Here is a 24,494-nt window from a genome sequence, read left to right as displayed (position 1 = left end):
TAGTGGTGACACAAAAACGTATCTTGATCCTTTATATTACTGACCCAAGGTATTTTCTTATTATCTGAACTTTCGTTCTTCCTCTACTAAGAAATTCAGTGAAGCGGGTCATGCACGGCCAGTTTTTCTCTTTAACACAGATTCTCCAGGGTTTTCCAGGTATCCTTCCATATTATTTGCAAATAGAGATAATCCAGAGGTTGGCAAACTTTTTCTTAAAGGGTCAGGTAGTAAGTGGTTTACGCTTGTGGGCCTAATAAGTAGGCAAGATTCATTGAAGGGCCAACAGTATGATGAGTGTTCACACAGTCTCAAAGTATTTTCTTACAGATACTTATTACTTATGAAGAAAAAAACAGTTAACTTCACAATGGAGAAACCTGGCCAGCACTGCCGCAACCAAGTGATCAATGTTACATCATCAGTCATGAGACATATTGACATTCTGCACCTCCTTGTTTAAGGCTATCGATTCAGTGCAGTCAACTTTCCTCCCATCTTTGCTTTAAAAGTATTCCATAGATTCTGATGTGTTGTGTTTTATTTATTTTTTAAATTGTGCTTTAGGTGAAAGTTTACAGCTCAAGTTAATCTCTCATACAGAAATTTATACACATATTACTTTGTGACACTAGTTGCAATCCCTATACTTGACAGCACACTCCCCCTTCCCACCTCAGTTTCCCGTGTCCAACCAACCAGCTCCTGTCCCTTTCTGCTTCTCATCCTGCCTCTGGATAGAAGGTGCCCATTTGGTCTCGTGCATCTGCATGAACTAAGAAGCACACTCTTCACGAGTGTTATTTTATGTTTTATAGTCAATCTAATCTTTGTCTGAAGACTGGGCTTAGGGAATGGTTTTAGCATTGGGTTAACACAGCATCCAGGGTCACGGTTTTGGGGGTTCCTCCTGTCTCAGTCAATTATGATGTATAGTGTTTTCATTATCACTATTTTTTTTCTACAATTTCAGTTAGTATTTTCCCTTTTACCTATGAGTAGTTTAATAGAAGGTTTTAAAATTTCTGAGGGTCCTTGTTTTTGTTTGTTGTTGTTAGTAATTTCTAGTTTTATTGCAGTGTGATCAGAAAGGTGTTGCAGTATTTCTACTTTCTGGAACTACTTACTTTTTTTTTTTTTTTTTCACATTTACATTCAATTCATTTTCAACAAAGGTGCCAAGGTAATTCAGTGGGAGAAAGGATAGACTTTTCAACAAATGGTGCTAGAAAATTCAGTATATTGTTATACTCCGTCAGAAAGAATTTAGACCTTTCCTCACACCATACAAAAATTAAATCAAAATAGATTGCATGCCTAACTAGTGGGTCAATATCATTCTGACCTGTGCTGCTTCCAAAGGTGCTTTTTTTTTTTTTTTATAATAACTTTTATTAAGCTTCAAGTGAACGTTTACAAATCCAATCAGTCTGTCACATATAAGTTTACATACATCTCACTCCCTACTCCCACTTACTCTCCCCGTCTTGAGTCAGCCCTTTCAGTCTCTCCTTTCTTGACAATTTTGCCGGCTTCCCTCTCTCTCTATCCTCCCATCCCCCCTCCATGCAAGAGTTGCCAACACAATCTCAAGTGTCCACCTGATATAATTAGCTCACTCTTCATCAGCATCTCTCTCCCACCTGCTGACCAGTCCCTTTCATTTCTGATGAGTTGTCTTCGGGGATGGTTCCTGTCCTGTGTCAACTGAAGGTCTGGGGAGCATGGCCGCCGGGATTCCTCCAGTCTCAGTCAGACCATTAAGTTTGGTCTTCTTATGAGAATTTGGGGTCTGCATCCCACTGATCTCCTGCTCCCTCAGGGGTCCTCTGCTGAGCTCCCTGTCAGGGCAGTCATCGATTGTGGCCGGGCACCAACTAGTTCTTCTGGTCTCAGGATGATGTAGGTCTCTGGTTCATGTGGCCCTTTCTGTCTCTTGGGCTCTTAGTTGTCATGTGGGCTTGGTGTTCTTCATTTTCCTTTGCTCCAGGTGGGTTGAGACCAATTGCTGCATCTTAGATGGCTGCTTGTTAGCATTTAAGACCCCAGACGCCACATTTCAAAGTGGGATGCAGAATGATTTCATAATAGAATTATTTTGCCAATTGACTTAGAGGTCCCCGCAAACCATGTTCCCCAGACCCCTGCGCTTGCTCCGCTGACCTTTGAAGCATTCATTTTATCCCGGAAACTTCTTTGCTTTTGGTCCAGTCCAATTGAGCTGACCTTCCATGTATTGAGTGTTGTCTTTCCCTTCACCTAAAGCAGTTCTTATCTACTGATTAATCAATAAAAAACCCTCTCCCACCCTCCCTCCCTCCCCCCCTCGTAACCACAAAAGTGTGTGTTCTTCTCAGGTTTACTATTTCTCAAGATCTTATAATAGTGGTCTTATACAATATTTGTCCTTTTGCCTCTGACTCATTTCGCTCAGCATAATGCCTTCCAGGTTCCTCCATGTTATGAAATGTTTCAGAGATTCGTCACTGTTCTTTATCGATGCGTAGTATTCCATTGTGTGAATATACCACAATTTATTTACCCATTCATCCATTGATGGACACCTTGGTTGCTTCCAACTTTTTGCTATTGTAAACAGAGCTGCAATAAACATGGGTGTGCATATATCTGTTTGTATGAAGGCTCTTGTATCTCTAGGGTATATTCCTAGGAGTGGGATTTCTGGGTTGTATGGTAGTTCTATTTCTAACTGTTTAAGATAACGCCAGATAGATTTCCAAAGTGGTTGTACCATTTTACATTCCCACCAGCAGTGTATGAGAGTTCCAATCTCTCCGCAGCCTCTCCAACATTTATTATTTTGTGTTTTTTGGATTAATGCCAGCCTTGCTGGTGTGAGATGGAATCTCATCGTAGTTTTAATTTGCATTTCTCTAATGGCTAATGATCGAGAGCATTTTCTCATGTATCTGTTGGCTGCCTGAATATCTTCTTTAGAGAAATGTGTGTTCATATCCTTTGCCCACTTCTTGATTGGGTTGTTTGTCTTTTTGTGGTTGAGTTTTGACAGAATCATGTAGATTTTAGAGATCAGGCGCTGGTCGGAAATGTCATAGCTGAAAATTCTTTCCCAATCTGTAGGTGGTCTTTTTACTCTTTTGGTGAAGTCTTTAGATGAGCATAGGTGTTTGATTTTTAGGAGCTCCCAGTTATCGGGTTTCTCTTCATCATTTTTGGTAATGTTTTGTATTCTGTTTATACCTTGTATTAGGGCTCCTAGGGTTGTCCCAATTTTTTCTTCCATGATCTTTATCGTTTTAGTCTTTATGTTTAGGTCTTTGATCCACTTGGAGTTAGTTTTTGTGCATGGTGTGAGGTATGGGTCCTGTTTCATTTTTTTGCAAATGGATATCCAGTTATGCCAGCACCATTTGTTAAAAAGGCTATCTTTTCCCCAGTTAATTGACACTGGTCCTTTGTCAAATATCAGCTGCTCATACGTGGATGGATCTATGTCTGGGTTCTCAATTCTGTGGAACTACTTACTTTTTCTTTGTGACCTCATCAATATCTGCCCAATTTTTGTGACTGCTCCAAGGGCACTTGAGCAGAAGCTGCAATCTCTATCATCAGGGTTTCGAGTTAGAAAAATATGAATAAGATCTACCTTATTAATCATGTTGTTTAAGTCTTCCATCTTCTTATTCTTTGTTCACCTGATATGTCTTGAACTGAGAGTTGTATATTCAAATCTCCAATTAGTGTGTTTCCATGTCTCCACAAGATGGACCGACAGAGGGGCTGCAACAGTGGGTTCAAGCATAGCCACGATTGCGAGGAACGTGTGGGACAGCGAAGCATTTCGTTCTGTTGTATCTAGGGTTGCCATGAGTTGGAACCAATTCAATGGCACCTAATAACAATCTATGTCTCCTTGAATTTATCCCCCAGTTTTTGCTTCCTAAAGGTGGTTGCTGTGATTCTGGTGTCGAAATACTAATAAACGTTACATTCCAATTGTGAACTCTGTGTGGCACTTAGCCTTTTTTACTTTTAATGCTTTTCTTGGTTTAAATTCTACTTTGTCTGATAGTAGGATCGTAAGATCGTACTGGTTTCTGTTTCCATTTGTTTGTTACATCTTTGTCCTCTTCTAAAAGACTGTTTTTATTTTTATTAGGTGTATACAGCATATGTATGTTGTTGTTGCCAGATGTCGTTAAGTCGGTTGACTCATAGCAACCCTATGCACAACAGAACGAAGTACTGCCCAGTCCTGCACCAGCCTCAGAATCATTATTATGCTTGAGCCCATCGCTGCAGCCACTGTGTCAATTCATCTCACTGAAGGTTTTCCTCTTTTTTGCTGACCCTCTACCAAGCATGATGACTTTCTCCAAGGACTGGTTCCTCCTGGTAACACGTCCAAAGTACTTGAGACGAAGTCTTGCCATCCTTGCTTCTGAGGAGCCTTCTGGTTGTACTTCTTTCAAAACAGATTTGTTCATTCTTCTGGCAGTCCATGGTATATTCAGCGTATGTATATATATAGCTTTGTAAATTAAACTGAAAAGCTTTCTTCCTTTAGTAGGGAAGTTGGATCCATGCATATTTATTTCTATGACTGATAAGTCTGATTTCAACTCTGCCATAGTATTTTATTATTGTGTATATTTTACTTATAAACTTCGAAAGTTTGGCTTTTTGTTCTAATTGCTACCTTTGGACGTAAATCTTTTTAAATAACCTTAGTTCTGTTTTTTAATTTAACCTTTTGCTATTGGGTTTCTCAGTTCTGATTGGTATTATTTTGTTTTTCTTCTTTAAAGACCCTAACAATACAAACGTTATTCCTTCTTTATCTCTCATTTGCACTACTTTCTCTCTGATTCTTTCAAAATATTTACCTCATTTCCATTCTACTGGATTTTTTTTCTGCCCTTATTCAGTGCCTCTTATTAAATTTTTCATTTGAATCTATTCTTTGTGCACTCTATATTCTTCAATTGAGGTAATTTCTGCTTTTTCTTCCATTTCTTTCCTGTGTTCAATCATCTCTCATTTCATTTCTTTCCTGCATTCAATCATCTCTCATTTCATTTCTTCCTCTTTACTTATTTATTTCTGTTCTTAGTTTTAAAATTTCTGATTCAAGATGGTTTTTCATTATTTTCAAATGCTTGAATCTACCTAATTCCATTTAGGGTTTTGTTTTCTTCTTCTTCATGACTATTTCACTGATGGAAATTTCCTCAGTTGATATACATTGAATTTCATTTTCTGATTTTTTTTGCAGTAACCCTGTATGGATCTTAATCTTTTTGTTCATTTTTGTGGTATGATTGTTTTACAAATTTCATAGTTAAAATGGTCCTGTTTTCTGTCAGTATAGCAATGTGGATTTTTACTTATTTTGCTGATCAGGGGGAGTTTCTGTGCTCTCTGATTCTGTAGTTCTTCTTTGTCTTGTAAGTCACTAAATTTTATTTTCCCTTTTGCCTCTCTGCCAGTTTACTGAATTTCAGCACCAAATTAATCTTTTTTGTCTGCTCTGTGAAAATGGATCTAGGCCCATTAAATATTCTCCTTTTCAAGTTGGCACTGGAGCTTTGTCAATAAAGGGCACCAGAGGGACATTACAGAAGGAAAGCTGCCTCCAGGTTCCAGCGTGCTCCTTTAGCAAGCTGCTCCAGCAGTTGAGCGTTTCCCGAGGATCAGGTTCCTGCAGCAGCGTAGCCTCTTCAGTGCTTGTCTCCTGTAGCAGTAGCATGGCCGGCTTCTCTAGCGCCAGGCCTCTACAGTGCACAGCTAGCAGCCACCAACAGCTTCCCTGGCTAACTCCCACTTCCCGACAGTGTTGTAACAAAGAGCCTCTGGTAAGATACACCCTAGTGAATAGTCTTCTCTATCATCCTAGAGGGCAGGTTTTCAATAAGTTCTGGAGGGCAGATTTCTGGTCAGCAGCCAAGTTCTCAACCACTGTGCCACCAGGGCTCTAGAAGGCATGTTTCTGACAAGTTCCAGAGAGGTCTCAGCCCTGAGGATGACGGAATGCTGCTCTTCCTTGGGCGCTCAGTTTCAGTCCCCGGAGTAGTGGCTACCCCTTATACTAGCTTTTCCTGTGTTCTTTACGGTTCTCCTTATTTCTTACTAGCCAATCCCTCATTATTCCAATTTCCTGTTAAAGAAAGTAATTCCTTATATCAATTTTCCCTGTTCAAATTACGGTGTGGTTTCTCTCTCTGGACCGGACCCAAACTGATACATTATCTTTTTTCCTTTACCCTTCAACTGACAGTGTTTCTCCTTTCTTTTTTGCCTTTTTTCTTCCGCAGAAGCTCTGTGTTCCGAATCTCATGTATTTTTCTTTCCCTGTAGTTCACACTCTCGTCTACCTGGGACATTTTTAGTGTTTTCATAGTTAGGATGGGCTTAGGCTTTTTGGTGGTAGCTTTAGAACAACCTTTGGCCCCATTTGCGTCTTCTTCACAGTTGATCTTAGTCTGTCTTAAGTCTGTGGCAAAGTGGGGCGAGCAGGAGTGTGAGAGGTCCAGCGCCAGCATTTGGCGCTGTTTTTTTTCTCTTTTAACTTATAGCTATTGTGAAGTTTGGGCATCTTCAAGTCGTGCTGAGGACATGGTTTTTGTGAAGTTTTATTTTTCCTTTCTTGTTGCTCTGTGCTGTTTTGGAGGAAATACTGAGAGATGGGGACCTCAACTGCCTTCCTTGTCTTCAGCTATCCTGAATTCCCATCACCTGGAGCTCTGCAAGTTTGAGGCTTGAAACAACAATCAAAGAGAAGAAAGGCAAAGCAAAAAGACAGGAAGTAAAATTCCTAGACTGACTCTGTCACTAATAATTACCTAAAGCTGGATGGTTTACTTCAGTGTTAAGGTTATTTCCTCATCTGTAAAATGGGGTGGCTGGACTAGGGCAGTGGGTCCTGAATCCAGATAAGCCCTACTCCTAGGCATTCTGATTCAGTAGGGTGGGGGTGGGTCCCAGGAATGGACATTTTAAACAAACACCTGTGGTGATTCTGATGTGCATTTAGGTGTCACATTTAGCAGCCTTAGGCAAGACAATCAGTGACATCATCTGGAGTTATATGAGCCTAGGCAAGCTGTTCTGAGACAACAAGCCCTAGTAATCTCATCTTTTAATATAAAATTTTTTTCTTTTTATTACTGTTAAAATATCCCAATTAGCTTATGTTGTATGAAGATTTTTCCCTGTTCACTTTTTTTTTTTAAACAAAATAACTCAAAGACATCCCAAACCCACTGCTGTCAAGTCGATGCCAAAGACATCAGAGCAGGTAAAAAATGGGCTGGGGAGGGAAGAGTGAAGACAACAACAAAACACACACACACACACACACACACACACGGGGAACTACATGCGATGCACGTAGAGAAGAGGGGGAAATACACCATAGCCCGTTCCCACTTCACTCTGAAAATTAAATCATTCTTAAGAGAAACACTCTGCATGTTTTGGTCCCACTAAACTTAAAAAAAAAACTTAGGCAACAAAAACTAAACCCATTGCCGTCGAGTCGATTCTGACTAATAGGGACCCTATAGGACAGAGCAGAACTGCCCCACAGGGTTTCCAAGGAGTACCTGGTAAATTCAAATTGCCGACCTTTTGGTTAGCAGCCAAACTCTTATTAACCGCTGTGCCACCAAGGTTTCCAAACTTAAGCACAGTATACCCAAAATCCGTTGCGGCCAAGTCGATTCTGACTCATAGCTATCCTAAAGGACAGGGCAGAACTGCCCCATATGGTTTCCAAGGAGCAGGTTGTAGATTCGAACTGCTGACCTTTTGGTTAGCAACCGAGCTCTTAACCACTCGTACCACCAGGGATCCAACCACAGTACAGTTAGATGTAACTGTGGCTCATTCTTTCCAGAGTCCCATATATTCTTCAGCAGTAAATGCAATAAATGCCCCTCCTGATTTTGAATAACACCTACCATAAATTTGACATCTACAAGTCACATAAGCTATGAGCTCCCACTTCATAGTATGCGCTACTATTACTTTCTAGGAAAATACTGAACAAAAGCATACACAACAGCAATGTCAATTCAAGGGAATCCAAAGCATTTCCCCTACGTCTGGACATTCGGTGATCTGGGGGAGTCTGGATGAAATACAAGATATTTCTACTAATGCCACGCATCCAGGAAAGAGGCTGCTGAGGGCTCTGCTTTGGTCGTACCCGATGGCGGCAGGGGTCACGCGGGTGTGTAACTGAGGAGGTGTAGAAGTGGTGGTGGTTGTCAGGGAGCCATCAGTTCCGGTTTTCTCCCAGTCAAAAGGGTCACTCTCAATCACACCAAAGGTCTTGATGCTGTTGTCAAACACGGAGGTAAGAAGCTAAACCACAAAGAAAAAAAAAAAAAGTCAATAGTCACTTTACCCCATAAGAAAAAGCACTCCAGACTCATAAAATGGTTTTGTAGTATGATTTTCTTTAATAAATAGTTGATGGTACAAATCAGAGAAATTTGAATAAGGACTATATGTGGACGATGACATTGAATTAATGTTGCTTTTTCTCCAATGTGGTGCTAAGTGTCGTAATTGGGTAAGAAAATCTCTCTGTTCTTGGAAGATGTACAATGAAGTGTCACGGTATTCATAATGGCTTGGCGGAAGGAGATGTGATATGTGTGTGTGTATGTGTTCTTGATCATTTTTTGGTGGGGGGTGTAAAAAAAAGGGAGAAATTTTATATGGTTCACTCTAATATCTAGAGATGGAACAATATGATTGGTGTCAACAGGTGGTCTGTCTAGGCATAGAAAATCTCATTGTGCATTCTTCCAATGTTCTGTGTGTGTACATATAGAAATTATCAACATGAAATCTGCCCTGTTTTATACATATGTGTATATACACATTTGTCTTTAAATTACTAAATTTTGATGTGGTCTTGAAAAAGAGCTCACAAAGACCATCCTTTACTGTAGCCACCATTTTTAACTCTGTGTTTATGGCTTCATTTTCTACTTATCATTTTCGCTTACTCTCTTAGTATCCTATCCTTGGAGTTTCTCTGTTTCTATCTTCTTAAGTACCTTTAGGAATCATACCTATTTTAATTTCTAAATCTACTCTTCCCCTATTTATTGTTTTGAATATTGCCTTCCCTAGATGCTTTGTCTCAACACCAAATCTCAAGGAAAAATTCAGATTGCTTGAATTTTCATTTAATAAACTCAAATGTCAACTTGTCTGTCTTCTATTACAAATAGCAGAAACTGACTGTAACCATTTCTTCTGTAGCATTATTAAACTCTCTTTCTTCATTTCAATTACAAGACTCTAGATATATCCCATTTTGACTTCTGCGATACCCTTTTACTTGAAATTTTTCCTGTAAGTTTTGATCTCTACCTTTCCCCTCACTTATTAGATAAATGAATTGGGGCAAATTTCTTTTGTGAGCCTTAATTTTCCCACTTGTAAGCTCAATTGCTGCAAGCAGTAAATGAGATTTTACCTAATATGCAGTCAATAAAATGTTACGCATATCAGAATCATCTGCTCTTCTAATTTTGCCGCTTCTGGTTAATTTTAGGAATAAATTATTTTCTGCATTATTAGCTTCTGATACTGGTAATAGCTTTTACAAATATACTTCTATTTTTCTTTGTATACAAAAGGATTTAAGGCAGCAGTTTTCTTAGCTGGTCTCCCTGTCTCCACATATTTCTACTACTCTAATTCATCCTAGCCAGTTACTAAAACAATTTTCCACTAATATTATTTGAATCTCATTACGTCCAACAAAGAAACTATTACTGTCATATATTCAACTTCCTCAGACTTTCATTCAATTCCATCAAGTAGCCTCTTGTGCTCTCTAACTTCACCCTTTAAAATTCACTTTTTTAAATTGTGCTTTAGGTGAAAGATTACAGAGCAATTAGTTTCTCGTTTAACAGTTACTACACAAATTGTTTTGTGACATTGGCTGCCAACCCTGCGATGTGTCAATACTCTCCCCTCCTCTACCCTGGGTTCCCTGTTTCCATTTGTCCCATTTTCCTGTCCCTTCCTGGCTTCTCTTCTTTGCTTCTGTATCATATACATGACTGAACTACAGAGCACATTCCTCATGTGTGTCACTGTTTGCTCTATAGACCAGTCTAATTTTTAGCTGAAGGGTAAACCTCAGGAGTGACCAGTACTGGGTTAAAAGGGTATCTGGGGCCTATCCTCTTAGGGTTTCTCTAGTCTCTGTCAGACCAGCAAGTCTGGTCTTGTGTGTGTGTGTGTGTGTGAATTTGAATTTTGTTCTACATTTTTCTCCCACTCTGTCCCGGACCCTCTATTGTGATCCCTGCCAGAGCGGTCGGTGGTGGTAGCCAGGCACCATCTAGTTGTTCTGGGCTCAGTCTGGCAGATGTTATGGTAGTTGTGGTCCATTAGTCATTTGGACTAATCTTTCCCTCATGTCTTTGGTTGTTCTCATTTTCCTTTGTTCCAGCCAGGATGAGATCAGGAGATGTATCTTAGATGGCTACTCCCAGGCTTTTAAGACCCCAAACCACTGCCGTGGAGTCGGCTCTGACTCATAGCAACCGTGTAGACAGAGCAGAACTGCCCCCTAGAGTTTCCAAGGAGCACCTGGCGGATTTGAACTGCCAGCCTCTTGGTTAGCAGCTGTAGCACTTAACCACTATGCCACCAGGGTTTCCGCCAGACACTCCTCAACCATAGTTGAATGTAGAACATTTTCTTTAAACTACGTTATGCCAGTTGAGCTAGATATTCCCTGAGACCATGGTCCCCAGCCCTCACACCAGTAGCTCGGTCCTTCGGGGAGTTTGCATGTGTCTGTGAAGCTTCTATAACTTTACCCTGCTCAAGTTGTGCTGACTTCCCCAGAACTATGTGTTCTGTCTTACCTGTCACCAAAGTTATCACTTAACTACTATCTAGTTAGTGTTTTTCCCTCCCTACCCCACCCCATAGGGTCACTATGAGTCAAAATCGACTCGACAGCAACAGGTTTGGGTTTCTGGTTTTACCCCTCCCCTCCTTCGTAACCATCAAAGATTGCTTTTTTTTTCTGTGTAAAACATTTTTATAATAGTGGTCTCATACAGTATTTGTCCTTTTATGATTGACTTTGTGATTGATTTATTTTACTCAGCGTAATGCCCTCCAGATTCATCCAGGTTTAGAGATGTTTTGCAGGTTCATCTTTGTTCTTTGTCATAAAACTCACTTTTCTTTATCTAGCCAGTCTTTTTTTCTGCTTCCTAGTTATCTCTGTGCCTATCCTCATTCTATGAACTCTACCCAGAAGTCAACCTCTAAGGTTCCTTTCTATTTTATTCTACCATATTTATCTTAAAATTTATTGTAAGCCTCACCTCCTCCCAGGAAACCCAACCCATGGCCATCAAAATCAACAATTACATACTCAACTGACACAGTGGAAAGGGCACGACTTTCGAGTCAGACAAACCAGAACTCAAATCCTAGTACTCTACTTAATAATTATGTCAATTTAAGTTTCTTTTTTGTTTTTTTAAATTATAAAGTAAAATTTTCTCATGGTAAGAAAATTCAAATAGTAGTAAGGAGTATAATGTAAAAAGTAAAAGCTGCTCCACTTTGCCCAATTTCTGGTCTCATTCATCAAGAGGTAATAGCTTCTCATTCCACTGTTAATAGATTCTTATACATCCTTTCAAATAAAAAACCTGTATCCTACAGAAACTTTTTAATGCATGTGCAAATACATATTTGTGTACTTTCTTTTTACACAAATATGACCATACTGTATTTTTTTTCCCTCCTTGTTATCCCCTGGCCATTCCATTCAGTCTCCTTTTGCTGGCTTCTATTTTTTTACCTAACTTCTGTAAATGCTGGAATACATGAGGGCTCACTCAGGCCTTGGCCAACTTCTCTACTGAGTAAGGGGTCAGTAAACTTCTGCACATGGACCGAAAGTAAATGTCTTAGGCAAAACTACTCAGTTTTGTTATTGTAGAGTGAAAGCAGCCATAGTCATTATGTAAATGGGTGAGCATGGCTGTGTTCAAATAAAACTTTACAAACACCTACATTTGAATTACTTTTACATGTCATGAAATATTACTCTTCTTTTGATTATTATTAACCCCTTAGAAATGTAAAAAACATTCTGAGCTTACAAACCATACAAAACCAGATGGTGGGATGGATTTGGCCAGCAGGCTGTAGTTTGCCAACCCCTGATCTAGATTCTAGCCTATCTCCTATATGATCTCATCCAGTCTTATGACTATATGCTGATGATTTCCAAATTTATTTACACACACACACACACACAACACAAATGCCAACTTAACATGTCCACTTGGAGGTCTAACCAACATTTTAAACTTAACAGGGCCAAAACAAAACATTTTTTAACAGCTTTATTAAGATTTAATTCACGTATCATCCAATTCACTAAGTTAAAGCCAGTCACTCAATTTACTTTAAAAAGCATTTTGCATATTTACAGAGTTGTGCATCCATCACCACCATCAATTTTAGAGTATTTTTATTATTCCTAAAAGAAACCCTGCATCCCTTATTCACCACCCCCGAATCCTATCATCTCCCCGGGATCTTCCCCAACCCAAGGCAAACACTAATCTACTTTCAGCCTCTATGGATTTGCCTGTTCTCAACATTTCAAACAAATGGGATCATAAAATATCTGGTCTTTTGTGACTGGCTCCTTTCACTTAACATAATGTTTTCAAAATTCATTCAAGTTGCAGGATGTACCAGTACTTCTTTTTATTGCTGAATAACATTCCATTGTGTGCATATACTACCTTTTATATATCCATTTATTAACTGGTGGACATATGGCTTGTTTCTACTTTATGGCTATTATGAACACTACTACTATGAACATTCATGTGCAAGATTTTATGTGAACATACATTTTATCTCTCTTGAGTATGTAACTAGGAGATGAATTCCTGGATCATAAGGTAACTCTATGTTTAACTGTCTGAGGAACCGCTGACTGTTTCTAAAGGAGACACACCATTTTACATTCCCATCAGCAGTGCGGTTCCAATTTCTCCAGGACTCACCAATATCTGTCTCTTTGATTACAGCCGTCAAGAAGGGAGGCAGAAAGCGTGAGGGAAAGCCTTGATGGGATGGACGGACACAACAGCTACAACAATGGACTCAAATGCACCGACGATCATAAAGAGGGCGCAGGAGCAGGCAGTGTTCGGTCTTGTCATACACAAGGTCACCACGAGTCAGAGGTCACTAGGCGGCAGCGACTAACAACAGGAAGTGTGAAGTGGTATTTCATTGTGATTCTGATTTGCATTCCCTAACTTAATGAGCCCTAGTGACACAGCGGTTTAAGTGTTTAACAGCTGAGAGAAAGGTCGGTGGTTCGAAACCACCAACCACTCCCCGGGAGAAAGATGTGGCAGTCTGCTTCTGCGGAGATTTACAGCCTTCGAAACCCTGTGCAGTCCCTATGAGCTGGAATCGACTCAACAGCGGTGGGTTTTTAATGACTGATGATGTTGAAAAGCTTTTCATGTGCTGGCCATTTTTAGACCTTTTTCGGAGAAACGTCTATTCAAAGACCAGACCTTAGACCCCTCTCCTAACTCTAAAAACCAAGGCAGCACTTGCTTTAAATATGTGTGCACTTAGACTGCTAAGCACTCCGCTGGAACTGTGCTACAACAGAGATGACCCTAATCATTTTTTATCCCAAATACCCTTTTATCATGGAATTATTTTCTTACATTTATCACAGTGTTGTATTTCCTAGAAAATGTATCCTATGGCATTGGGTCTCAAATTAGAAAGTTTGTTGCTATGGCGGTGATATTAGAGACCAGCAGCAGGGGGCAGAAGGATGGAGGCCACAGAACAGAAAAAACACAAGGAAAGCTAAAAGCATTGAGGCACTAAAGGCAGAGTTTCTAGTGGGAACAGAAATCGGACTGGGTAGAGCTCTCCAGATAGTTTAAAGAGTACAACACTTCTAATCTAGCAAAATTTCTAATTCAGGACCAGAGTAGTTCTAAATAACTAACTTTAACCGATGGGGAGAGTAGAAAAAAACCAAGGACTCATTTTTATTTGTAACTGAATTCATTATATCACATTTGGCCAAGATAAATAATAAAACTAAAAAACTCCAACTCCATTACTCATTTGAATAGATTTGAGAACAATATTCATAGATTTTACATAGATAAAAAGCGCTTGTCTGCTAGCTGAAAGGTTGGTGGTTCAAACCCACCCAGTGGCTCCACAGGAGAAAGACCTGGCAATCTGTTCCTGGAAGAAGGACAGCTTCGAAAACTCTGTGGGGCAGTTCTACTCTGTCACAAGGGGCTGCTGTGAGTTGACATCAACTGGAAGGCAGTCAGAATCGGCCGGATGGCAGTGGGTTGGTTTGGATTTCTAACAACAGTAACAGCATTGTGTTTTATACCCCCAACGCCCTTGAGAAATAAAACCATTCCTCGTCAGAACAGGGGCTTCACTATGGCACGTAATTCTCCAACTGGAAAAGGGGTAGTGCAGAATATGAGGACGCCTGCCAAATGATTCTGACACACTCCCTACAGGACAGCATGTTCCGTATCTCTCCACTGAGAATCACCAGAAATACTATATACTTCTGACTCCTTTAGTTCTTTTATTTAATAATAAATGCTTAGAAATACAAACTTCTAAATTTAGAGTCTAGGTTTCTCAAACTAGGGTAATGTATACCCCCAGGGGATGAAGCCATATGACAGAGAGACTTTAAAGTCACCTGTAAATGTGGTAGAGCTTCCTGGAATACTTTACTCAGAGGTAAGACATTTAAGATAATATTTTATAATACAATGAAAACAAAGAGGTTAGAAAGCAAAATTAACATGAACCTTTAGGATAAATCAGAAGAACACAGAGAACTTTTCGGCTTGTGACTGACACTGCATGACCGTTCCTGGAACTGCTGATTCCTGGATCTGCTGAGAAACGTATCAGTGTTTTGCTGCACTAGAAGTCACTGGAAAAACAGTCTGAGAAACACTAGAAACCTAACACCACCAGGAAGGTGAATCTTCCCTGAAGGGAGGGGAGGTGGCTGGCAGAAGGAAAAGCTGGGAGGAGGAGAGGGAAGGAAGAGGAAGCAGGTGGGTCTGCAGAGTTTGTAAAAATGTGGTATTACTTTTTATTTGGCTACTATTGTGGATTATTTATATTAATCTCCCGTCTGCTTACACTTCTGAATAACAGAAGTCTGCTTTTCTTATTCTAATTCTTATGGGATATATATATGATTTTTCTGAAGTAAAATTCTTCAAGACACACACACAAAGAACATAAAAAATTAGTTACCATGTCTGAGTGATAAGATTCTTAGTAATTTTGATTTTTAAAATCTTTATAATTTCCAAACTTCTGGATGGCCATGTATTACTGTTAGTAACTAGAAAACAAATCAACGAAAAATATATTATCTAAAATAATTTGATGGTATATGTAAGCATGTGTAACCCACAAACATGCGTGGTGCTGGCTCCCATCACCTGGAATATCCTTATCCTTTACAGCAGCCAGGATCTGACAGGCGTAACACCTTAGGGAAGCACGCCTGCTCTCATCCTTCGCACGAAATGCAATCAGTAGCTGCCCTATGGAGGTGTCATATTTTCTTCCATATGAAATCCCAGTTTGCCCTTTCAAAGAGAAAGTAGATAAAGTCCAGCCTTTGCAAAAAACAAGTGTTACTTGTGATACTGAGGACTCACCGAGAACCCTGATAATTAATGATAAATTAATTGACTAATAAAGCACTTAACCAGGAGAGGACAATGGCAATGTTGGCCTGGCTGATTTAAAGACAGATCATTTTACTGCAAAAGAAATTCCTCACTTCGGTGATAAGTAGGTGCAACAGTAGGAAGGACAGGCACACGTTGTAGACTTCTCTCCTTTTCAGGGATATTTTAGCAATATTGGTAAAGAAAAAACTTGCACTGCACTCATCCTCTGGAGGCCAGAACAAGAAAAAGACAGAGATCAAACAAAGAGTTGAAGAAGCTACAGAGCTTTAGCTGTTTTCACCATTTATATCAAGAAACTAAGGCAACTCAGGAGCCCTGGTGCCGCAGTGGGTAAGTGCTTGGCTACTAACGGAAAGGTCGTTGGTTCGAACCCACCAGCCATTCCACAGGACAAATGTGGCAGTCTGCTTCCGTAAAGACTAAAGGCCGCTGCCACCAAGTCAATTCCGACTCATAGTGACCCTATAGGACAGAGTAGAGGTGCCTCCTAGGGTTTCCAAGGAGGGGCTGGTAGATTCAAACTACCGACCTTTTGGTTAGCAGCCATACTTCTTAACCACTACACCACCAGGGTGTCCCGGTAAAAATTACAGCCTTGGAAACCCTAGGGGGCAGTTCTACTCTGTCCTATAGGGTCACAAAGAGTCAGAATGACTCAACAGCAATAGCTTTTTTTTGTTTTTTAAAGGCAACTCAGGAGTGCCCCCAGGGTGCGTTGTCCTGTGCTGCAGGACCTGAGGCAGTAGGAGGCAGCATGGTTGCTTAGTCAACACTGTTGACTGCCACCAATGCTTCCCTTTCAGGTGCTCCATCAGCGCATAGAACAAACCGACTGGCAACCTACTAAGGTTTCTCTGTGCTTCCAACAAGGCCAATAAAAAAGGTCAGCAACATTTTCTCATTGCCTCGCAGTACAAAGCAGCATAAAGGAAATAGAAAGACTTTGTATTAACATAAAAGTCATGTTAAATACAATATCAGAACAAAGAAAAATGAGATAATCACAAGCAAGGGCAGCATCACTGAGTACATGTAAAACCACATGATGCTTAACAATTTACAAAACATTCTCACAGAGGCATATGGGGTCTTAAACGCTAGCAAGTGGCCATCCAAGATGCATAAATTGGTCTCAACCTACTTGGAGCAAAGGAGAATGACGAGCACCAAAGATATATGGTAAAGATGAGCCCAAGAGACAGAAAAGGCTCCATTAGCCTGAAGCCAGAAGAACTAGATGGTGCCTGGCTATCATCGGTCACTGCCCTGACAGGGAACACAACAGAGAAGCCCTGGTGGAGCAGGAGAGCAGTGGGATGCTGATCTCAAATTCCTGTAAAAAGACCAGGCTTAACGGTCTGACTGAGACAGAAGGGACCGCTCATGGTCATGGTCCCTGGACCCTCTGTTAGCCCAACATTGGAACCATTCCCCAAGCCAGCTCTGCAGACAGGGATTGGACTGGGCTATAAGATAGACAGTGGTACTGGTGAGCAGTGAGCTTCTTGGCTCAAGTAGACACTCGAGACTATGTGGGCAACTCCTGTCTGGTGGCGAGATGAGAAGCAAGAGGAGCTGGGTGAATGGACACGGGGAGCACAGGGTGGAGAGAAGGAGTGTGCTGTCTCATTAAGGGGAGAGCAGCTAGGAGTACACAGCAAGGTATATATAACTTTTTGCATGAGAGGCTGGCTTGATTTGTAAACTTTCACCTAAAGCACACACACAAAAAAATTCTCATAATTACCTCATAGAAATGTTGTAACACTATAAGGTAGGTGTTTTTATCATCCCACAGATAAGGAAACTGAGGTTCAGAAAGGTCACACAAACAGTGTGCAGCAAAGCACCAATTCAAACATGTCTTTTAAGCGCAATGCTGTTTCCGGTACAGAAGTGTTATAGCCAGTCTGCAAGCAGGGCAAAAACAGCACGGAGTTGAAATTATCCTTGGAAAGCTCCTTAAAATGCCCATACAGTACAGAATAGTACTGTGCCTGAATAGGTGCAACACAGGTTTTCCTCCAGCACTGAAAAAAATCTATTTTTAAATGAATGAGGATGAAGTAACCTGGCTGCATTTAGTGGTCAACTCTAACAAAAAATGTACTATTCTTTTAAACATCAGACTCACTCTTAGTATAGCCTGAGGCTGGGTTGCCTGATGAGAGACAGACCAAGGACCTAGCAGACTCACGAGGGCAGTGCACCATCACCTTCGCCACAGTGCACATGCTAACTGAGCCCAAGATCACAGGCATGTTAAATATGTTCTTTCTTCCTCCTGAATACATTGTTGATTTCAAGTGAATCAAATAAACAAATTTGCTGTGACTCTACTATACTCCATAGTTACAGCAAATTTCCATTGACTGATTCAGAGACACGTTGAATACCTATTGTCCTGAGTGGTAGGAATACAAAGGTGAGCAAAACATAGTCCTGTCTTCAGGGATACAGACGCAAGGATCAGGTTAAATTGATTTAGTTCAATGTGGCAAACTTTGATTAAATGTCTATCATTGTGCTAAGTTCTTTAGGAATCTGAGGAAAATGCACAAAGTCCTAGCTCTAAAGGAGCTTACCTAGGCAGAGATACAAAGTGCTGCTTTAAGAGCGGAATGGAAGAAAGCACTCCTGTATGGAAAGAACAGGAGGAGACTGTGCAGGAGCCGGCATCTGAGTTGGGCTTTCAATTTAATAAGACAAGCAGAGTTATGAAACGAAGGCATTCCAGGCAGGGCATGCTGGTAGAATGGCTGGTAGGCCCATTTTGACTGTATCAAGGGGTACAATATAGTTGGATCACATAAGTACAATGCGGAATCAAAGGAGACAAGGTCAAAGAGATAGAAGCAAGGCTTGTACACCAATGTCCACTGCAGCATTATTCACAACAGTCAACAGGTGGAAACAACCCAAGTGTCCATTAACAGACGAATGGATAAGCAAAAAAATGTGGTACACACATACAGTAGGACATTATTCAGCCACAAAGAGAAATGAAGTACTGATACATGCTACTACATGGATGAACCCTGAAGACATTTTTAATGTGTCTGTGACTCTGCCTGTGATTCTGTCTGCCCTTCGGCTCCGTTAGCACATCCCCTGATTGCACATATATGAAATATTTGGAACAGGCAAATACATAGAGACCAACGTAGATTAGTGGTTACCAGGGGCTAGGAGGGGAGGGGACTGAGTACTGAGATTCTGTTTGGGCTGATGAAAACATTTTAGAAACAGATAGTGGTGATGGCTGCGCAACAATGTGAATGTAATTAATATCACTGAATCGTACACTTAAAAATGGCAAATTTTATGTTACATATATACTATTACATAGAACTAAAAAAAAAAAAAGGGAGAAACAAGATTTTTTATTCTCCATCTCCACTGCTTACACCCAAGTCAAGGCCATCATCATCTCTTGCCCCCTGGCCACAAGGAAAGACTATTTCCCAGGCCCCCTGCAGTTAGATCTGTGCCAAAGTATTGCATATCACTAACAGGACTGGCAATAAAACCTCTAGGCTATCATCCATGCGTGCTCTTCTCCTTTCTGATGACTGTACCTGTACCAATACTAGATGCCACAGAATTAATTGCCACTTATGGTGACCCCTTGAGTGTGAAAGTAGAACTGTGCCCCACAGGGTTTTCAATGGCTGATTCTTCAGAAGTAGATCGCCAGGGGTTTCTTCTGAGGTACGTCTGGGTGGGCTTGAACCGCCAACCTTTTGGTTAGCAGCTGAGTGCATTAGCCATTTGCACCATCCAGAGACCCTTCCTAATGACTGCAGAGGCCATGTACTGAAAATGACAGCACCACAATATGGACAGGGTCTGGATCTCCAAGTTACTGCTAGAAAGCTGCCTAGGAGAGCCACCCAACTTGACGTAGTTATGTGATCAAGAAATGAATTTCTGCTGTGTTCAGCATAGCTCAGCCTATCTCAATACCTTCCTAACGAGTCTCCAATTCCCCCTTTGCCTCATTTGAATGTACACAACTGAAAAGTAATCCTCTTAAAACACAAAGTGGACCATCATGCTCCTGTTTATAACACTTCAAAGGCTTCTTGTTGCACTGAGAATAAAATCCAAAATCTTTACCAATGCCTAAAAGGCCCTGCATCATCTGGCCTCTGCCTCTCTTTTCAACTTCACCTCATGCTAAGTGGTCAGGGAAGGTCTCTCTGCAAAGTTACCATTTAAGCCAAGCCCCAAATGTGGGGCTAGAAAAAAAATGAACAGAATGGACAGAAAAAAAGCCTTGACCCAACTGTATGCTATCTACAAGACACTCGTTTCAAAGAAAACGAGTAAAGGCTAAAAGTAAAAGAATAAAAAATATATACCATGTGAACACTAATCAGAATGAATCTGGAAGGACATTATTAATAGCAAACAAAGTGGACTTCAGAGCAAAGAAGATAACTAGGGGTGGAAGAGGACATTTACATGTTGACAGAAAAGTTAATTCACCAAGAACACATAACAATCCTAAATGTGTATGCACCTAAAAACAGAGCTTCGAAACACACGAAGCAAAAATTGAAAGAGTGAAAGGAGAATAAGACAAATCTACAATTATAGCAGGGGATGTCAGCACTGCTTGGGAACACGGGCTTAGGGAGCACTCCTACCATTCCCTAACTGAGATGTAAGGGTGGTTTACTGTGCTTAGACTGTACAAACAATGTGCTCTATGCTGAACACTGTTAAGAATCTAGAATTTTGGTATGTGCTAAGAGTGAGTGCCTACGTGACCCAAACTAAAAAAAAAAAAAACCCCACAGCCACTGAGTCGATCCTGACACATAGCAACCCAAAAGGACCCAGAAGAACTGTCCCATAGGGTTTCCAAGGCTGTAGATCTTTACAGATGCAGACTGCTACATGTTTCTCCCATGGAGCAGCTGGTGGGTTTGAACCACTGACCTTCTGACTAACAGCAGAGTGCTTTAACCACTGTGCCACTAGGGCTCCACTTACATGACCAGTCCCCAGTAAAACTCTTGGGCACTGAGTCTCTAATCAGATTCCCTGTGTAGAAACATCACACACATGTTGCTCCATTCTCATAGTTAAGGCAAGAGTGTGCTCTTTGTGACTCCTCATGGGAGGGAGAGAGTATAAGGAAGTTTGAATAGTTTTCCCCAAATTCTGCCTGTTTCCCTCATCGTCCGATTGTAAACCTTTACTACGTCACCGTAATAAATCTCAGCTATACGCTGAGTCCCATGATTTCTTCTATCAAATCTCCAAACATGGGGGTGGTCCTGGGGACCCCTGACAAGGTAACATTAACAGTTCTGTAACTATTTGCAGAAATTGAGTTCATAATTAAAATTCCACAAAGAAATTAGAATAGCCAAGTTTAGAAAATGAAGGATAAAGTTGCAGGAATGACACCACCTGACTTTAAGACAGCTGCACTGGCACAGCAACAGACATACAGATCATATAGGTGGAACAGAACATGGAGTCCAGAAATAGACCCCACAAGCATGGCCAACGGATATTTTTTACAAAGGTGTGGCACTGGTTATTTGATTTATTGTCTCTCCACTCCAAATTCACTTTTTTAGACTGTTCTTTGATAACTCATCTGGGACCTTTGAATTTTTGTGTGTGTGGCAGATGGCACAGATGTAGACGGTGCTGGAAGGACGCCGCAGGGCAAAAAGGTGGCTTACACCCGCATCTCTTCCCCAACTATCCTTCTCCCACCCACCTTGCCCTCTGCTTCCACTCACTGTTGACGGAAGATCAGGGAGCAGGAAAGAACGAGACTATGGGATTCGTGAAACAGAGAAAATGTGATGCCTGCTCTCTCTTGTTTAAAAACAGAAAAATTACTATACATTGTTTTGTTATTAGGTGATAGATACAGAAGTTTCTAAGAGAACATCCAAACGAAAAGCTTGAGAACAATAATTGGTTAATTTAAATAAAATTAATTATAGTCTAAATTTCAAACTTTACCTGCTGAATATGATTGTCTTCTTTAGATTATAGCATAGCTAAGAGGAAAATGTGTGACCAGAATTTTTTTACTGTGCTAAATTTTTATATCTCCAGGCAAATTCTGTCAATAAAAATAATTATTAGCACCCAAGATGGGCCAGTTAGAACATTTCAGCTCCTCTGAATCTAATCATTAAAGTAAAATTTCATTATTTTACTGAAAGTAATGTGAACTCTATATATTTCAGAAACTACATATATAATGTAAATATAAGAAAACATTCCAAAGCAACCTGTATACAAGGTATTTTCTCCACTTGTTGTTGTTGTTAGGTGCCATCGAGTTGGTTCTGACTTACAGCGACCCCACATGTAACAGAATGAAACACTGCCTGGTCCTGTGCCATCCTCACAACTGTTGCTATGTTTGAGCTCACTGCTGCTGCAGCCACTGTGTCGATCCATCTCGTTGAGGGTCTCCCTCTTTTTCACTGACCCTCTACGCTACCAAGCATGATGTCCTTCTCCAGGGACGGGCCCTTCCTGATAATATGTCTGAAGTACATGAGACAAAGCCTCACCATCCTTGCTTCTAAGGAGCATTCTGGCTGTACTTCTTTCAAGACGGATTTGTTCATTTTTCTGGCAGTGTGTGGTGTATTCAATATTCTTCACAAACAGCATAATTCAAAGGCATCAATTCTTCCTCGGTCCTCCTTATTTACTGTTCAGCTTTCAAATGCATATGAGGTGATGGAAGACACCATGGCTTGGGTCAGGCTCACCTTAGTCTTCACTTGTCAGACACTCTATATAGTTTATAAAGCAAACAGCTATATGGGAAGAGGATGACAAGCTTGCCCACTTAGGGCTTTAAAGGATCCAAGGTTGTATGTTGCCACTGTCCTTTATAGCCTGTTTTTATTTTATACAAGAACTGCAATTTCACACAGAAATAATTAAGCAAATAAATTCACCATGCTTGTAGACAGTCTTAGTCTTTTGACTGGGTTATCCTGACAACACTTTAGAACATAGCCATAAAGACAAAGCTCCATTAACAGGCAGTAGAATCTATGTCTTGTCCTTTGCAGATAAAAATGGTACACTTATTATTATTATTTTATTATTAATCGATGTGTGGCTCCATTTATGTTTTCAGTGATAGCAATCAGTTTGCATTAAGCCCTGACCAAGTTCTCCCTAAGAGCAAAAGCATCTTCGCAATATGGCTGGTTGCGGTTAGGGATGCCATTTGTGGTAAATCTAGCTGACCCTTACAAGGCCTCATCAACTGATGCTCTAAGGAAATGATTCACTGACCACAGACAAAACGGAGCCAGTAATCTTCACTGACTGCTGTTCCACAGCATGTGAACATATGATATGCAGCCCTTAAGGCCCAACAGATACATTACCTAGTTGAACACTGCCCTCGGTCAAAAAATTAGCTACAGAATTTACATATATCTGAACTCTCAACAGTTCTCTGTACCAGATGAATCACAGCAGGAACAATGAAATCTGTTATTATGATGAGCAAATCTAAAACTTTAAATCCAGAGGGGAGGGAAAAGACACACACACTGACAAGGTCATCGTCAGTTAATTACACCACGGTGCTCGGATACACCAAAATTGTATTTTCTAGGGATCTTTCATACTCGTTTACAATGCCCATAAAGCTGTAATGAGTGAAGGCAGAGGCTAAGGGAGAAGAACTAACCCACGGAGCTCACAATATGATTACCTGGTAGTCTGGTTTTGTAAAATAATCCAAAGATGATATATGGTCCAGAAAGACGCTGAATTCTGGAGGGAGATGTTTCAACATGAGCCTGTGTTCATATCTCTCCTTAATAGAGCCTACTTGCTCCTGGGAAGTAAAGAGAAAAGGAAGCAAAGTCAATTTCTCTTGGCATCTATACATTAAGAGCCCCTCAGTAATGGTCTCAAGGGTATGTACTGGGTAACAAGATAGTGGATAACTAAGGATAAAGCAAGAACTCCGCTCTTACTAATAGCTTAATGCACAGTACTTTAAAAGGGGGAAGAACAGACTCTAATGCAGAACCAAAAGGGTAACTCAGAGTTCTGCAGCACTGAATTGATAGTTGCCCAGAAGAAAGAGTTGATCTTAAATCTGTTCTACTTTTCTTTACCAACACATATGTGTTCACAACTTTCAAATCAAGCTATATAATGTGGCAGTTCAAAACTAAAAGCTTACTTGACTTATAACTAAAACAAACAAACAAAACAAATAAAAACAGAGACCTAGTAAAGATAAAGGCTAAGAGGGAGTGCTAGAAATCAAACAGAGGTAAAGAATGTACTTAAAGTCGTACATTTCTCCCATGTACACAGGATAGTCATAACATTAATTAGATCTCTAGTATCCGCTCGGAAACCCTGGTGGCGTAGTGGTTAAGGGCTACGGCTGCTAAACAAAGGGCTGGCAGTTCAAATCCGCCAGGCGCTCCTTGGAAACTCTATGGGGCAGTTCTACTCTGTCCTATAAGGTCGCTATGAGTCGGAATCGACTTGATGGCACTGGGTTTGGTTTCTTTGGTTAGTATCTGCTCACAGAGAGAAAAACAGACTGTTGGAATACAGTTAAAGTAGTTGTAAATTTTAATTCTTATACTTAAGTAGATTCTCAACAAAATGTTTGGTCAGAAGAAATCTTTATTCTTTTCCCTACCAAAACTGACATCT

General features: G+C 40.5%; 1 protein-coding gene across 6 annotated transcripts in view; it reads right to left on the bottom strand.

Moving 5' to 3' along the window:
* The window catches only part of TTBK2 (tau tubulin kinase 2), a 213,527-nt gene that overhangs the window by 35,611 nt on the left and 153,422 nt on the right, over window positions 1-24,494 (bottom strand). For all 6 annotated transcript variants that reach the window (XM_010598383.3, XM_010598382.3, XM_023558734.2 and 3 more), the window contains 2 exons: window positions 23,527-23,652; window positions 8,192-8,349 (listed from right to left, as the gene is read on the bottom strand). In XM_010598383.3, the coding sequence (XP_010596685.1) occupies window positions 8,192-8,349; window positions 23,527-23,652 (284 nt within the window). The remainder of the gene's footprint in view (window positions 1-8,191; window positions 8,350-23,526; window positions 23,653-24,494) is intronic.

This window comes from Loxodonta africana, chromosome 10, assembly GCF_030014295.1.
Source record: "Loxodonta africana isolate mLoxAfr1 chromosome 10, mLoxAfr1.hap2, whole genome shotgun sequence".
Classification (NCBI taxonomy): Eukaryota; Metazoa; Chordata; class Mammalia; order Proboscidea; family Elephantidae; genus Loxodonta; species Loxodonta africana.
This window is presented reverse-complemented; position numbering and strand designations above follow the sequence as displayed.